The following is an 18,189-nucleotide window of genomic DNA, read 5'->3' on the forward strand; positions in this document are numbered from 1 at the left end:
GCTGTAGACATGGCCTCAGTTTAGACGGCCCAAACAGATCTTTTGGCATGAACTTCACTAGGGGAAGTTCTTGATCCATTCCAGTCTGGCTTTCACCCGGGGTATGGGATGGAGACAGTGCTGGTTGCCCTTACTGATGACCTCCGTAGACATCTGGATTGAGGCGGTGTGGCGGTGCTGTTGTTAGATCTGTCGGCTGCATTTGATATGGTCGACCACCAGCTGCTGGCCCACCGCCTTGCCGACGCGGGGATTCAGGGGCTCGCCCTTCAATGCCTTGTCTCTTTTCTCCAAGGTTGGGAACAGAGGGTTGGACTAGGGCAGCAGCAGTCCCGGAGGCACCTGCTTGAATGTGGAGTGCCCCAGGGGGCAGTACTCTCCCCGATGCTATTTAACATATACATGCGCCCCCTCGCCCAGATTGTCTGGAGGTATGGGCTTGGGTGTCATCAATATGCCGATGACACCCAGCTCTATCTGATGTTGGGCGGCCAGTCGGACTCCAACCCTGAAGATCTTCACCGGGCTTTACAGGCTGTGGCTGGGTGGCTCAAGCTGACCTGGGACATTATTTCCATTATTTCCATGGACTTTATAACTGATGGTGACCTTAATGATGGAGGCCCAGGTGGCGGCCGCTGCCAAAGCAGCCTTTTATCATCTACAGCTGGTGCGGCAGTTGGTCCCCTTCCTTAGCCGCGGCGATCTGGCCACAGTGATCCATGCTACGGTCACCTTGAGGTTAGACTACTGTAGCGCTCTCTACATGGGGCTGCCTTTGTTGCAAATTCGGTGGCTGCAGCTGGTGCAGAATGCGGCGGCCAGGTTGGTAGCGGGTCCTCTAGATGGGACCACATCCAACCTGTGCTGAAAGCATTGCACTGGCTGCCTATAGCATTCCGGATTCGCTTCAAAGTGCTGGTGCTTACCTTTAAAGCCCTACATGGCCAGGGTCCGGCATACCTGAGGGACCACCTTTCCCCACACAGGCCCCAAAGAGCACTTCGGTCGGGGTCACAACACCGTCTAGTGACCCCGGTACAGTTCCGCAGGGCCTGGTACAGTTCCGCAGGGCCTGCAAGATGGAGCTCTTCTGCCAGGCTTTTGAGAAGGAGCCGCCGCCACTGCCACCATCGTGCGACTGCAGAGCAGTTCCGCCGTGTCGGGCTGACTGGCCAGCTGAAACATCATGGCCCATGGCATCCCCCCCCCTTTTTTGACCCCACTGGGATATGCAATAGGGAGTAAGTATTGTAGTCATTTATGTATCCTGTGAGATGTGCATTTCTGCCTAAACTGTTTTAACCGTTGACTTTTACTGCACTTGTGCCTTAATTGTTTTAACTTGTATTTTTACCGCACTTTTGTGCCTGTGTAAGCCGCCCTGAGCCCGCGTGCGGGGAGGGCGGGGTATACATGAAATAAAATAAATAAATAATAAATAGGTCTCTCCTATTAAAGTTGGAAGTCTTCAAGAAACTATGATCAGTCATGTGATCCCAGTGCAGACATCCGAACAAACTGTGGCTCATTTCCTTTTTAGAAAGTTAGAGTTCCTAAGTGCAATTTAATTCAAGTAAAGAACTGTTGTTGCAGGACAGTTATCTGTTTAGATACTTATCTGTGTACCCCACTTTTCTCCCCAATGGGGATCCAAAGCAACTCATATCGTTCTCTCCTCCTCCGTTTCATCATCACATGACCCGGTCAGATGGGTTAGGCTGAGAATGACTGTCCCAAAGTCACCCATTAGACTTCCATGGCAGAGTGGGGATTTGGACCAGGGTCTCCAAGATCCCACTCTGACAACTATACCACACTGACCTCAGTTAGCAAAGGTTGCTACAAGAAATCTTGGTGCAGTTAGCAAAGGTTGCTACAAGAAATCTCTGAATCCCAAATTTAACCTGCTTCGTGCTCATCAGGAAGAACATGGGTTTTGAACTTTTTCGTCTGCATATAGCTCTTAAGTCCCAGAAGATGTTTTCTGCCTGTTCTGGATGCCCTAGAAGAGTGGCTCGAATGGTCATGAGTTTGAGTATTCAGGGGTGCCGCTGCTTACTGATGCCTATGTTTCTTGCTGTTACTTTCCACTCCTTCTCTGTAGAAGAATCATCACATTTTCACCGAAAACATAACATTCTAAAGATGCTTCCTGAGAAGGCAGTTGACCCTGGACAGTGTCCAGAGAATTCTCACCAATCCGGGAAGAGAAAGCCGGACAGTTCATCTTGGATTATCCAGCAATGTGCTAAATCGTTTTCCCCCCCCCTAACTTCTAGAGTAAACAAGTTTGTTACTTTCTGTATTTTTTTTGTTTTAAACCAGGGATGATTCACAGCAGTTGGAGAGAGCTGAAGTCAAGCCATCGGCTTCTTATTCTTCTAATACAAACACTAGCAAAAATGTTTATATTACTGTGGACAGGGGAGGTCAGATGTCACGAATGCAGCTCCAAGGTTGCATAAACCACAGAATGCCAAAAATTTGGGGGAATGCGTTTCAAAGTTAAAGGTATCTTTTAAAAAATATTTGGAATGTGCTCAGAGGTACAGATATTGCAGAAATAGATGAAACTGGCTAAATCCCTGGATATGCAATAAGTCCTCTACTTGATATGCATTTCTACAATATCTGTTCTCTGGTATTTTATCCTTTAAAAAGGACAGGAAGAGTTTTTAAAATTCCAAAGCTTCCAAAGTTCCAAAGACTGGCAGTAGATGTGGGGGGTATTTTTCACCCTGTATTATGCCCTTCGTTTGCACAATTGGCACTTGCCCCCACCTTCATCAAGGTTCAAAGGCAACAGCCCATGGGGCTAATGCACAAGACCCCTCCCCAGTAAGCTATTTTCCTGTCCATGGAGGTAATTCTGGTCTTGTTCAAAGTTATGGGTCCTCTGGCTTATTTAGTACAAGCAGAAATTAAAAATTCAAGCAAACTGCTGCCCACTTTGACACAGTTTTACCTGTACCACGTATTGTTAAATGTTCAGCTGTGTTTTTAACCTTCCCTTTCCTGCAGCACAGTCTGGGGTACTGACATCTCCATTGTATCCTCACAACAACCCTGTGAGGTAGGTTAGATGTTTACAACAGAGTTGGATTTGGACCCGGGTCTCCCTGATCCCAGTTTAACATTCTAGCCATTATCTCTCCTTATAATAATTGTGATTTGGGGTGGCCACCGTCCTATGAGGTGGCGAGAAAAAATGCGCTCCCTCAGCCATTGGCCCGTCAGCTGCCGCTCGGAGCAACTGGCGTGCCATTGACTGACGGAATGAGCCTCGCCGCCTTGGCCTGCACGGCAAGCGGGCAGTGGAGAGACGGACGAGGCTGCAGTGGGTGAGAGGTACCGAGGAGCCTGTCGCCTTCAAACTCTGGGTCCCGGCGCTGCCGGCCACTTTTGCCACAACGCCATCTGCAGTCACATGGTGAGGGGGAAGCGGGGGCTGGCCGGCTCATCGCTTTCACCCGGCCCCACGCTGCATGAGCGCTCTTCCTCCAGCAGTCACCGCGGCTCCTCTCCTGCTGCTGGCCGTCCTGCTGCCCGACTCCCGGTGCCTCGGGAGTGATGGGATGCTGCTCCACTGGGAAGGTGGAGGCTCCCAGGACCCCTCCTGGCCCACCCGCCGAGCCAGGCCAGCCAGGAGGCAGCAGGGTAGCCCTTGAAAGCCCTCCCCGTCGGTTCTCCTGCCCTCACGCTGCCCCCTCCTGGCCCACACCCCCAGGCGGGCAAGCCAGGGGGTGCCGGGGGCCTCACTGCTGCTGCGCCCCACGCTCACGCAGGAATGGTTCCTAGCCCCGTTGCATTCCTGTCTGCAAGGGGCCTTTGTCCTAGTGTTAGATAAAGATCGGGTGTCTGAAGAAGTGAGCAGTGACTCACAAAAGCTCATACCCTGACACATCACAAAAGCTCATACCCTGACACATATTTTGTTGGTCTCTGAGGTGCTTTGGACTTTTGCTCTTTTCTGCTAGCCATTATGCAACACTGACTGTGGTTGTGGTGAGTCAGGCAACCTATTCATCACAACTGGTCAGCAGTCAGAAGCACCGATAAGGAAGAAATATCACCATCTCTAATGGTTACAGGCAATGAAGTAACCCTGAAATGTAAGTCTGAACAAAATTGAACTGAGTCAGGGAATGTGGCAGCAGCAGTTGTTGCTGTGTCATGATGTGGGTAATATTTTACTGTGCCCACTGCAAAAACTTCAGGGAGTCGGTGACAACATAGTGAAACAGCAGGTGTTCAAGAAATACACAAAATTTGATAAGTGGGACCAGGGGTCATTTTGTAGAAAAAGAGGTGCAGGAGCTCATTAGCATAACTCATTACCATAACGTATTTGCATATGCCACACCCCCTGACATCACCGGAAGTGTGTCAGAAGGCAACACCCACCGCTCAGGCTCCACTGGACTGTTTTGGATTGCTAGCTATTGGGGGAGGGGGGGAATGTGCAGATCTATCCTCGCAGAGGAGGGAGAGCTTGTACCTGAATAAAACTTGATCTTAAAGGTGCCACTGGACTGTTTTGGACTGGGGGGCCTCTGCAACTTACCTGGCTGCTTCTTGCTCTGACTAAGGGCTGCTGGGAGCAGGAGGTGGGGCTTGTTGCATGTGCCCGCCCCCTGGGCTCTTTACTGCCGGAGCTTCGCTCCTGTGCGCTCCTGCAGGAAATGACCCCTGAGTGGGACACAGATTTTGTAATTGTTCTGCTCATTCTTCTGCTGTTTGCTGCCCAAGATAGCTACGGAGCAGAATGAGGTGGCTGTTACCTTGAAGTGGCGGAATAGAAGAAACCATTCAGTAAAAGGTGACACTTCTGAGTACTCTCCCCCCCCCCAAGACCACTCTGTGCAAGAAGAATATGTTGCATAGCTAGGAGCAGGATGGGTTAGTGCCTCTTTGGGCCTGAGATGCTAGCTTTCTGCTTAATGGAAAGTTACCTTATGAAGGAGGAGCTTAGCTCACACCTGCTCTCTGAACTGAGACAATCTATTCTACCACCCTAGGACTATACCACTTCATTCTGCTGCATGTGTGGATCAAGTCCTTTTGTTGACATTCCAGGGGTGGTTTTGCTTAACCTCTTTTGTGTTCTTTCCAGTTGTTAAAAGGAATGGCCATCTCTCGCCGGAAAAGTCTGGACAAGCCAGAAGACGAGGATGAGGAAGAAAGTGGTGATTGCGACGACGAGGATGATTGTGGTGGGGACAGTTCTGGAAACGGCGGGTTAAGAGTGAAGAATCAGCTGAGGTTCTTGGCAGGTAATGGGGAAGCCAGAGATTATTAAGTGTTCATTCCAGACTGATGGATAGAAGCAATATGTACCTACTGTATACCTACATCAAAATTACCAAAAGTCTGTGTTGTTCATTTTGGTCTTCCTCTCCTGTGCTCCCAGTATTGTCACAAGCCACACCTTGGGCAAAACTGTCTGTCTATCTTTTATTTATTCCATTTCTAGGCTGCCCTCCTTTAGGCAGGGCTCAGGGTGGTTAACAGCATTTCAACAATACATTATAACATTTCAATAAATATGATTTTACAGAATCAGATTAAATTTTTAAAATAATAACAAACTGTTTCAGTCAGCATTTAACCTATTTGTGTCCTTACCCCTTGGAGGGGAGGGGAGATAAAGGAAACCAGGCTCAGTGTTCAACCATTGCAGTCCTCAACCATAGGCTGGGTGGAACATCTCTGTTTTACAAGCCCTGCAGAACTGCACTAAGTCCCACAGGGCATGGATGTCATTAGGCAGAAGGTTCCACCAGGCCAGTGTCTGAAAACAACCGGATATCCTTCAGGCCAGGGATCACCAGGAGGTTCTTCTCTCCGGAGCGTAATGCTTTTTGAGGGGTATACGAGGAGAGGCAGTCCCGTAGATATATTGGTCCCAGACCGTTTACGGCCTTAAAGGTTAATACCAAGACCTTGAATGTGATCTGGTATTCAACTTGGAGCCAGTTGGATTTGTGTTGTTAATTAGGGATCTGGCGAGGTCCAGTGCATTCTGGACTAGTTGTACTTTCTGGGTCAGTTTCAAGGGTCGCCCTGCGTAGAGTGAGTTACAGTAGTCTAACCTGGAGGGGACCATTGTGTGGATTACTGTGGCTAGGTCAGGGTGAGACAGGTAGGGGGCCAGTTGCCTGATCTGGCACAGCTGGAGAAATGCCAGTCTAACAACATTTTTGGCCTGGGCCTCCATCAATAAGGAGGCATCCAGGAACACACCCAGGCTCCTGGCAGTCGATACCGGTGTGATGAATATGGTTGCATGAGTACTTTCCATTGGCCAGTTTGACTAGAAGACTTGTATGCATCTTTTGGCCCTGTATGCAAATTCCTGGATATGATTGATCGGCAGGGCTATCTCTTCTCCTATAGCCAGCCAAGGAGAGGCCTGAATCTAGCTGAATTGCAGCCAGCACATTCTCTTAGGATATAGCAGAGGGTTTACCGCACTATCCTTGCAATCTAGTCACATGGTTCTAATTATAAGTTACAGACTTGGAAAAGAGGTTGTTGATCTTGTGGTTATGATAGCCCCTTGGTTATCGCACACAGCAATTTCAGGGTCTCAAATGGATGTGGCAAACAATAGCATGAGGTGTTATCTTCCTATGAACTCTAATTTTATAAAATTCTTTACTGCCTCCAGGAGACCTTTGTCCCTCAAAGATGTCATTCTCTGTGTTATGTTAAGGAGACGCTTAGAGGGCCAGAGTTTTGGGGAGGGATGGCGGCAGTGTAATTAGCCTGCAAAAAGTGTATTCTAAACTTGGTTGTGTGTCCCCCCCCCCGCCCCCATTCCTTTCAGTTGCGGGAAGAATGCCCCTTTGCACCGTTAAGGGATTATAGGCCCTGGCTCGCTCAACAGTTTTACTCAACAAGATGTATGCAGTACACCTACCCACCCCTCGAAACTGCTTATGGTATCCACTTACTGTTTCTCATTGAAGGCCGTACTAACTATAAGTGTTGTTCAAAATGATACGCAGTTCTGTTGCAACAGACTGACCATAAGAACGCTGCTGCTGGCTATGGCCATGCCTGAGAGCCAGTGTGGTGTTAGCAGTTAGAGTGTCAGCCTAGGATGGGTGACCTGACACCAATTGTTTCCTCAGCCTAACTTACCTCACAAGGTGGTTGTGAGAATGAAATTAGTGGTGGAGGCTCAGAGGTTAAGATGCTGAGCTGCAGACTGGAATATTCGTAGTGCGGCAGTTCGAGACCCGAGTGCCGCGTGACGGAGTGTGCTCCTGTCTCTGGCCCCAGCTCCTGCCAACCTAGCAGTTCAAAAGCGAGATATTGCAAATAAATAAATAGGTACAGCTTTGGTGGGAAGGTAACACTGTAGTGTGCGCCTCGGCATTTAGTCATGCCAGCCACATGACCACGGAAACGTCTTTCGACAGCGCTGGCTCTTCGGCTTGGAAACGGAGATGAGCACCGCCCCCTAGAGTCGGATTCGACTAGCTTTCGAGCAAGGGAAACCTTTACCTTTTACCTCAGGAGGAAAGAGCCTTGCATGCCTTCCTGAGCTCCTTGCAGAAATAGTAGGATAAAAATGTAATCGCTGCAGAAATATGAACAGTCTGTTCAATTGTGAACGGTCAGCAACCCTTGATTGGAGGCTTTGGCACAGAATCCCTGTAACGCCAAACTTAGCGGGCTTCCAACAGTTATGGGTCTTTTGTGGTGAACTGGGATAGATAAACATCTCAGTGGTGCAGTGTTCTCCACCCGGCTGCTGTACCCATCCGGCCCGGCTTGTCTGAGCCCTTAGAGCCTGGGCCTGGGTAACTCGACCTGGGTAACTCGACCATCCGTTTCTCTTGTCCAAGACCAGACAACTGGACCTGGATAGAATCACTGCAGCTTTCAAGTTTAAAAAGGAAAACGTGGTCTCTTAAAACGAGGCCAGATGCTTACATAAACTCTCCTCCCTTGATCTCCGACAATTACCCTCGTATTTAATAGAGTGGAAACTGAGGTATTTAGCCGCAGCCTAACAGGCTCAGTGTGTGTGTGTGTGTGTGTGTAAAAAGTAAACAACAAAAAAATAAAACAGAGGTAGCAAAATGTTTGAGAAGCAAGCAGCAGTGGCTTTCAAGTAATCTTATACTAATGTGGTGAACACTGGGCAGTGCAGGCCATCTGCCGTTCATATATGGAGGAAGGACTTCAGTGTGTGCTCGTGGGGTAGGTGGGCAATCCTGACGGTCAAACTAGATGTTACGTGGAAGATTTGTTGTTGGCTCAAAAAAAACCCCACCCCATATTTTCTTTTTTTAATGAAATGCAGCTGTGAGGTGTGTGTGAGAATTTGATCAGAGCAGAGGCAGTACTGGGGGTGGGGGGGAAGCATCTTTAACCCTTTCTCTCTACAATGTTTTCCTGTTTAAAATCTCCTTCCCACTCAGGGGTGGTTTGTCCTGTGGGGGAGGGAGAATCTACTAATTTTCCCGCCTCATGGGAGGGCTCACAGTAGCCTGGGATCAGTTTTATTCAGAAAATAAGGTGTTTCCTCAGTGCCAGTGCTTCAGTCAAGTGATCAAACTGGCACCCCTCCTCCAATGGTTACATTTCATTTAAATATATATATATATCAGGGGACCTGACCAAGCCTTACTCTACAGAAGAAGGCAATGGCAAGCCACTTTTGTTTCTTGCTTGCCTTGAAAGCCCCTTGCTGGGGTCTCCGTAACTCAGTTGTGACTTGGTGCATAGGCGTAGACTATGGGGGGGCTGGGGGGTTTGCGCCCTTCCTGAAATTTTCCCCAGTGCCAGCCAGAGCCTTGCTGCCCCCACCCATTTTGAAAGCGGAGGGTTTTTCCCCTCAGTTTTCTGAGACTTTGGGGTGCATTGGGCCTGGGAGGGAAGTCAGGGCGAGGGCTTGCTTCCTCTGGAAGCTAAGCCCCACCCCCAGCAGCCCTCAGTTCAGCCTGGTGGGCTGCACATGGAGCGGTTTGCTGTTTTCCCGCAGGCAGAGAAAGCAAGGGAAGGAGCTGGCTGGCCTGGGGCAGCGAGGGTGGGGGGATATTTTCAGGGGCTTGGGCAGCCATGTGGGGCGGTCCTTTCTTTCTTTCCTTCCCCTTCTGTCTTTCACTTCTCTGTCATCATCTATTTGCTTTTTTTTCATCTCTCCCCTCCCTTCCTTTCCATCTCTTCCTACCCTGTGCACAGTTCTACAGTTTCCTTCATTTAAAAAAATACCTTTTATTTCTGGGGGAGGGGGGGAGATAGGGTTCATCCCTGAAGGTGGAGAATGTGAAGTTTGTTCGAGTGCAACAGGGGCACCTTCTGGGTATAAGCCTTCATGCGCGTGCAGTTTATACTAAACTGGGTTGGTCTTCAAGGTGCCCGACCACTGCTTCAGACCAACAGGGTGACACACTTAAATGTGAAGCTGCCTTCCATCTTCTGCCTTACAATTCCTCCCCCTCCACCTCCGCCGGTCAAATGCAGTCCACCCTGTTGCAGGACCCCCCATGCCCCTGCTTCGGGAATGGCGGGCGGGGGGGAGGCACTGCCTTTGGATTCCCTCCCCCTGGTTCCTTTCATTTGCTATCCAGGCTGTATGGATGTGCCCAGTAGCCTTTCCTGGGGAGGGCCGAAGTCCGCAGCCCCATTCAGCTCTGCATGGCAAAGCTTGGTGGATGAGGTGGCGGTGGCACAAATGGTGGGGTGGCTTCCTGGGCACCTGGTCCGCCTCCGGGGGGCTCTTCTTGGTGTCTTGCGGCACAAGCAGCAGGGAGTGTGCGGAGACCCTCTGTGGGTGGTGCCCAGTGGGGAGGCTCTTGCCTCGCAGACCAGCAGCAGGTGGGGCGGGAAGTACAGGGACCCCTCGGGCCTTGCCAGCCTTGGGGCACAGGGCAGAGGCACAGAGCTGAATCCCTGTGAGGCTGGGCATCCTCCCCCCTCCCTGCCCAGAAGCCACTTCGCCCTTTGCAGTGGTGAGGCGGCTCCCGCCATCCTACCCAAGGCACTGCGCTAGCTGCCGATTGTGCATGTCTCAGAACCACGCACGGCTGCGCTCCCCCTCCCTGGTGCTGGGCTGCTGTGGGGAAGGCGGGTGGACAGGCAGGCGCAATCAGTCATTTTCCAGGCCTGGCAGCCCTCCTTCCATCCAGGCAGGTATGTGTGAGTCTATCTGGCAGACCTGGAAGGGGGGGTGGCGGGGGAGGCTGCAGGCAGGCCTGACCTGGGAGGGGGCCGTGCCGAGCATCTCTGTGGCTGGGGGGGCAGCTGCACCACCCCCCCCGGGAAATTGGAAAGTCTATGCCCTTGACTTGGCATTTATGTAACAGTGCTCTTTCTTCTGCTATCTTGGCCCATCTGACATGCAAAAAATATATTTAAGATATATATCCCTCTCAAACAAAAAGTAATCTGAAGAACTGTCCTGTCTTGGCCCATATTTCCCTCTGCGCCAGCCAAAGTCTTCTGGTTGCTACCTTCTATATTGTTCCATTACCCCCTTAAGTACCTGTTCCATTTCTCTAATAGCCCCTCCCTTCTGAAAGGGGTTCATTGAAGAGGTGACGGGGGTGCCTCTTAGGAACCCATTTTATTTACAAGATCTTTTAATGGCATTTAAATAGCAAGCCTTTTCATGTGGAAGTAAATGGGGTTCTATTATGTACTATATAGTTTTAATTCTTTGAATAGTTAGCCCACCTTGAACCACAAGGGAGAGGTGGGATATGAATACTGTAATCAAATTAATTAAATGAAATAAAACACTTGGGAAAACACAGTGTCAGGATCATAGTGTTAACGCAGGTGTTCCATCTCTACTAGGGATGGGCACAAACCGAATTACAAACTGAAATTCATCATGAACCAAGTCTGGTTCGTAGACCTCAGTTCGTGCCATCCCACCCTCACGAGCCCCCATGAACCTCCCAGGTGGGTTTGTGTGGTTCGTGTTGGCTGACACACTGGTGCCAGCGGTGAGGCATGGAGAAAGCGTTTAAAGAGACCCCGCCGCTTCCAAGGGGGGGGAGCGAAAGGGACCTCTGAAATGGCTTGCAAAAGCCATTTAAAGGGAATGTTCCAGTTCAGGTTTGTGAGGTTCATGGATCTTCCTTTCCTCCTTTCTGCTGGCAGTGGCTCCCTGATGCCAGCCGAATGGAAGGGTGGGGGGGAGATCTTCCAAAAGCCATTTAAAGGGAATGTTCTCTTTAAATGGCTTTTGTAAGTAGATGCTGCACGGGAGTGGAGTCCAAGCAGCAAATTCATTTGGAAGTAGTGAATTCACCGCTTGGACTCCACTCCAATGTTGTGCCCACTTGTAAAAGCCATTCCCTTTAAATGGCTTTTGGGTGAACTCATCACTTGGACTTCACTCATGTGGTGCCAACTTGCAAAAGCCATTTAAAGGGAGCATTCCCTGTACATGGCTTTTGCAAGCTCTTCCCCCCCTTTCATTCTTCGGGCTTCAGGGAGCTGCCTCCAGCAGAAAGGAGGGAGGGAAGATCCACAAACCTGAACTGGTTTGTGAAGCAGGGGAGGTTCATCCCGGTTCATGGGACTTCACGAACCACAAACTGGGACGAACCTCCATTTTCCTGGTTCGTGCCATTCCCTAATCACTACCAGGCAGGACATAGGCAACAATGAACTTTGTTTCTCCCGAGAGAGTTGAAAGGGATTTTGAAAGAAGGTGCTCATCTTTGGAAAACAGGTTTTGCAGGTTTCAGTATGGCTTTTTTTTTTAAAACCACCTGCAAAACCTTATTGACCCAAAGTGACAAAATATTTGTGCACCTCATGAGAAGAAAAGCATCTCTCAGGTGGCTTTCAGCTCCCTTTAAAAAACTTTTGCTCATCTGCAGTCCTTTAGTTAATCTTTCTTATTGGTTTGTCCCATAGGCGTAATCTTCGTGGGGGCGGCGGGGCTTCAGCCTCCGCCGAAATTTTCAGGAAGGTACTCAGCCTCCCCCGGGAGCCACCCTTGCTCCTAGCAAAGCAATGCCTCTGTCCCAGCCCCAGCTCCCCCCGGGAAATTGGAAAGTCTACACTCTAGATTAAGGCAACAAAGGAAACTGTCTCTTTTTAAAGGTTTGTCCTTCTTTGATATGTTGGGCTGATATCTGGGGAGGGAGGCAGCTATAGAGAAAGTAGGCAAGATCATACATGTATAGATTATTTGAAATCAAACCAAACACTCTCGTGAATAAATACCAAGTCAATCAAGCAAAATAGGTAAGACTGTAGAGAGAAGATTACAGTATTTTCCCAGCATTGCAAGGGATGATGACATAGCATACAGCATTGCAAGAGATGATGACATAGCATACATGATGACAGAGTCATGGCAAGTTTGTGTTCAGTGAGTTGATGGCTAAATGAAACCTCCATGTTCTTACTCAGTACAGCTGTGAAACACCCTCTTTGGGTTTCCCAAAGGCATCTGGCTGGCCACTGAGAAATGGGATGCTGGCTTGGGTGGACCCTTACTCTGAGCCTGCAGGCCTGCTCCTTCATTGCATTGACAGTTCTGAAATCAAACCTTCTACTGAATCAGACCTTTGGTCCATCAAAGCCAGTACTGTCTACTCAGACTGTCAGTGGCTCTCCAGGGTCTCAGGCAGAGGACTTTCACATCACCTACTGCCAGATCTTTTAACTGGAGATACTAGTGGTACCTATTTATCTACTTGCAATTTCTTGCTTTCAAACTGCTAGGTTGGCAGGAGCTGGAACTAGAGATGGGAGCTCACTCCGTCACGCGGCACACTCGTGTCTCGAACTGCTCTACACCTTATTTTACCTTAACTACGGTTGATTGTTTTAAGATTCCAAAAATGTGCCTGTTACAATACTCTCCTGTTCCAGGATCTGTCCACACCCACATTGGTGGCACTTTAGAGTCAAGGGTTTGTACAGTCCTGGAAACAGACTTTTGAAGAGGTAATCAGTATTTATTCCACAGCACTTCTTACTAGCCTGTTGGTATACACATTCCTGTGTTGGTCTCTTTTTGGCTCCAAAGGACTAGCAAAACACCTTTGGAGGCTAGTTTAAACATGATACCAGTGGGATGGAATAACTTGGCTTTGTGAGATTGCATGTGCCTAGCTTCTCTTAACTGGGCCAGTGTGCATTCAGTTCTGCTATGGGTGCCAGTGTTAGCATGCCAGCTCCACAGCCGTGTGGGCTATGGATCTCTAGCATGAAGACATTGCATGTTTAGCAGTACAGAACCCAGGCACAACTTCTCAAAGGTAAGTTCTCCTGTTCCACCAGTGTCACATTTAAATTGGGTCACAGCCTGGCTGCCAGGAGGCAAGTCACCTAGCTATAGGTAACTAAGTAGGTGGCCTTTTCCAAGCATGAATTAGTGCCTTCCTTGAAGATGGATCTCTCTCTTTGGAAATAGCACTGTGGATGTCATCATAGGGTATTAGATTTAAAAACTGAGACTGCTAAGCAAACAGACTTTCTGTATTTTCCTCCTACCAGTCCTTTTAGAGTTAGCCAAGAGTCTTTGTTTGGGAATTTTACTGGATTAACAACTGATAGAAACAATAATAGAAAAGGCATGGGGGCAATTCCCAATGTTAATGAGCTTATCTGAACTACCCTTGTGCCAGATAAAGTCTCTGAGCATTTTCTGAAATTTCTGTTCTTGTTAATGAAGGCTTGGTTGGAAACCAAGAAATCTTTGTCAATACACAGATTTGTGGAGGAGCAGGCAGAAGGAAGCGTCACCTTTGTCCCAGTTTGACAGTCCTTAATTGCACTTGGAGTGTCACGTTCCTTCATTTGCTTGGAGGGGGGGTGTTCATTGTAAATGGGCAAATATGAAGGCAGAACAATGTGCACAGTCAGCGGAAACTGGATCTGCTTCTTGATGTCCCCTCAGCACTGGTCCTATTTCAGGCTACAGTTAACTCCGCAAGTAACTTATGGGGCAGAGATATCGGTTGAGGAAGTGAATAAAACAATTGATCAACCTCTAACCCGTTTTGTGAAAAAGATCCTGGGGGCTCCAAACTGTGTTTCTAGTACTGCTTTGAAGGAAGCACTTAAACTAAGACTGTTGGAGGCGTGTGCCTGGCTCCCAGCTATGAATATGAGAATGAAGATTTTCTTTTCTGTAGATGGCTTTGGGTGATTAACCAGAGTAAAGCAAGACCATTATGACAGTAGATGGTTCCTGCTCCTTGATGAAAAAATAAGAATGTTAGGAGTAGAAATGGAAACCCTGCAAGAGTTGGGTAAAGCTGCGGCAAACCCCTTCCTGAAAAAGAGAATAGTAGAGTTAGATGGGATAAGTACATCCTCCAGAACACACAGGGTTTGTTCATTATTTTCAGTTTTTCTCTGACCCCCATCTGCCCTGCCAGCCTACTTGAAATGTCTAAGATTTCTTGTCTGTTGCCAAGCCTTTTTTCTTGCCAAGATGAATGTATGTACTGGCTTGCAGGCTCTGAGTACTAAGTTTCAGAAGTCAGGCAGGGTGGGGTCATGCAGTCTGAAGTCAGGTTCCAGAAGTCAGGTTAGCAAGGTCATTCAGTCCAAAGTCAGGGTTCCAAGAATTAGGCAAGGCAGAGTCAGTGGCTGAGTATCATACGTGTTGTGTCCACACCTAACAGCCCCTCTTGGCTGTTTTTTACAGCCCTATGTCTAAAGGTCATGCTTGTAGCCAGCTGCTCAGAAGTAATCCTGCAACTACTTATCTTTGTCATCAACAAGCAGTTGGTGGTAGGCCAGGAGGTGTGCACTCTGCCTTCTTGCCTGTAGTTCTGTTCTCAGCCTCTATCTGCAGTGCTCTAAGGGTTTAGGAGATACTGGCGGGCTGGGAACAGCTGAGGTTCACCTGCTGAATCAAGGCTGGAGGGTGTCAGTGGCTCTACACCAGCTTGTTGGCTGTGAATACCGACAAGTCTGTGTCCCAGCTAGCAGGCACAATAGGCACCCAAGCATAGAGACAGTACCAGAGCAGTCTGGAAAGTGAAGTCAAAGCTAGTCCAAGGGTCGGTAATTCGTTAAGTGCAGATAGGCCCGAGAAGCAGAATCCAAAGGCAGTCCAGGTAGGAAAGTCCAAGGTCAGTCTGAAAGTCACAGCGTGCCAGGCAAGACTTGTGGTCACTGGTTTCACAGATATGTGACTCGTTGCTTCCATGGCTGGAAAGGCATGCCAGCTTGGTTTAAGTAAGCCTCTCACAACGAGCTGAGTTATGCAAGGCAAGGTCCTGCAATCACTCTGGGCTGCTGTCAGCCGTTGAGCCAAGAGATGCTCACTGTGCCTTCTCTCTGTATGTTGCCAGCAAGATTGCTCCTGGCATTGGTCTGCTGCTGAGGGGGAATCAGAGGAGTCATCCTGCCCCAGCTGGTCTTGATCATTCCCTCCTGTAGTCTGCCTGGAGGAGTTAGGGTCAGCTGTCAGCATTGAATCCTGGAGCGCCTGTCTTTCCTCAGCTGTTTCTTGTGAGCTGGGCCCAAGTTCTGTGACACTTGAGGAGTCTTCCTCCAGGCTGAGTTCCGACTGGTCAAACTGACCCACGACACCCTGCATCTCATTCTCTTGCTGGTCAACTTCTGTTAATTCAAGGCTGGCTACACAGGGCTCCTCTTCTCCTGCGGAGTCCTCACTATTGCTGACCCCTGGCTGACCCACGACAATGCGTTCCCATCAGCCATTCTTTTTTTTTCTTTCTTTCCAAATAACAATTTTATTTTGTTTAAACACAGCAAAAATACAAGATTACATGCTTAAGTCAAGGGAGAAATATGGTATATGTGAACAAACATTAGAACTTACATGAAAACGGAGTGAACTACATATGGTGAAAAACATCGAAAAATTTCATAGGAACAATAAAGTTAGTGGATTCTGAATTAAACATATATTCAAGAAAAGGCAACCATTTCAAGTGAAGGTTAGGTTTTTGACAAATGGTATTTGAATTAACAGCAACATCTGAAATTTTATTCATAGCATAATATTCCAAGATTTTCAAACGCCAAGAGGATAATAACAAACTATTTGTAGACTTCCAACTATTGGCTATAACAACCTTTGCTGCCATTAATAATATAGAAATTAACTCTTGTCTGATTTTTGGAATATGAGAGTCTGCCCAGAGATCGAGTAAGATAAGTTCAGGTTGCATGTGGATAAGGTAACCTGTGATGTCTTTAATAGAAAGAACTATTTTTGTATATACGTTCCCAGTTGACCACAGGATCTCCAGCACAAAGGAGAGAGTGATTTGGAGATTTTATGAAGTCTAATGGGAGTGATATACCATCTCATGAGAGTTTTGTAACTTTGGGATTGAATATTTAGGGAGCATGATCGTAGTGATGGGGACATCCAAATGTCGTCCCAGTCCCCATCAGCCATTCTGAGGGGCTGCTATATGAAGATTGCATTCCAGGACAGATATTGCGGATGTGGGCAAGAGAGCCTGAAACGCTGGATCGTATGATCTTGTTTTGCCCATGGTATAATCTAGATAGAGCAAAATAGCTGGATTCAATCCTGAGGAATTTGGGATAGAACTAAGATTGTACCTTTTTTAAAAAATAAATAAATGATGAGGGTCCAAGGATTATTTTAGCCATTGTGAAATTCTTCTTGATGGTGATTGCCTGGAAGGAAAAGATGACATTTTAATAAAAGGGTTAAGAAAATGTATAGGGTTAATCTCCAGTTTAGAAATAAACTAGAATTTATATATAGAAATATCATCATCATCAGAGACTGATACTTTACTAAGCAGTTTGAATAGTCAGCAAAAATATAGCAGGGAATTTGGCCTTGACAAGTCTACAGCATTAGCACTGAAGGGAGGAAAGACTGTTGAACAAAAAGAAATCAAAATGCCAAATAACAACAACATCACAACACTGAGCTTTGAAGAAAACTACAAATATTGTGGAATTTTGGAAGCTGACAACATCAAACATACCCTTGTTAAGAAAAATATAATAAAGGAGTATTACCAAACAGTTAAAAAGATATTGCAAACAAAATTAAATGGAGGCAATATGGTAAGGGCAATTAACATGTGGGCAGCCCCAGTTCTAAGATGCACAGCTGGCATTATCGATTGGAAACAAGCAGAATTAGAAACGATCGATCACAAAACTCACAAGATAATGATGATGCATCACTCACCACATTCTGGAAGTGATGTTGATAGTCTCTACTTACCAAGAAAATTAGATGGAAGAGAACACCCAGCAAGCTTCCATGGGAATTGCGCTTGTGGGGATTCGAACCTGGGTCTCCCAGATCCTGGTCCAGGACTTTAACTACTACACCCCAGTGGTTCTCCAGACCTGGGTGGCTCTTTCTAAGGAATCCTTTCCTGGAAAGTTAATAGAGGCATTTATTGCATCAGACTTGCAAACTACAGGCCAGACTAGATCTGACAGTGGCAAAACCATTTGCAGAATCTCCCAAGTCCTATAAATTGGGGAGGGTGTTAAAGTGTATTATGGGTGGGCAGAAGAGGCCCTGATTCCTCCCCCTACTCTCCCTCCAAACCTACTGTTTTGCTTCTGTGGGGCTCTGAGACCTAGAGGTGACATGGGCTTCCGTGCTTGCAGATGGAATTAGCATAACTCAAGTTGGGTCCTCCCATGTCATGGCAGGTTGTTCTCTGTACAAAGCGTGATCTTGGAAAACTGGTCTAAGCAAAGACCAGGTTATTAGGGATTCTCTTTTGTGATCAGTCTTCTGCATTATTTACTTTTCACTCTCAGGGGAAGTCCTAGGGAACATCTCCTTGCTTCCCAGCTGAACAAGGTCTCTTTCTAGGGTTACCAGTCTCCAGGTGGGTCCTGATGATCTTCCGGAATTGCAACTGATCGACAGTCTAGCAGGGCTCTTTTTGTAGAAAAAGCCCAGCAGGAACTCATTAGCATAATAGGCCACACCCAACAGCAGGAACTAATTCGCATATTGGGCCACCCCCCTGACAGCACAGCTCATTAGCACATTAGGCCGCACCCCCATGTTACCAGAAGTGTGCTCATCTAGCCACACCCACCTTTTGCTTCTTATTCTGTTTACTTTGTTTGTTGTCAAAACCCAGGGCCTTTTTTGTAGCAGGAACTCCTTTGCATGTTAGGCCACACACCCCTAATGTAGCCAATCCTAATGAGTTTCTGCTGTTGGGTGTGGCCTATTATGCTAATGAGTTCCTGCTG

At 47.8% G+C, this 18,189-nt stretch overlaps 1 protein-coding gene across 1 annotated transcript in view; it reads left to right on the plus strand.

Annotated features, from left to right (window-relative positions):
• Positions 1 to 18,189, plus strand: part of GPC4 (glypican 4) — a gene marked incomplete at its 5' end in the record, with an annotated part of 188,319 nt that overhangs the window by 23,047 nt on the left and 147,083 nt on the right. The window contains one exon of the mRNA XM_015429628.1: positions 5,117 to 5,276. Within this exon, the coding sequence (XP_015285114.1) occupies positions 5,117 to 5,276 (160 nt within the window). The remainder of the gene's footprint in view (positions 1 to 5,116; positions 5,277 to 18,189) is intronic.

Source organism: Gekko japonicus, unplaced genomic scaffold (assembly GCF_001447785.1).
Source record: "Gekko japonicus isolate JY-2015 unplaced genomic scaffold, Gekko_japonicus_V1.1 scaffold560, whole genome shotgun sequence".
NCBI classification, from domain to species: Eukaryota; Metazoa; Chordata; class Lepidosauria; order Squamata; family Gekkonidae; genus Gekko; species Gekko japonicus.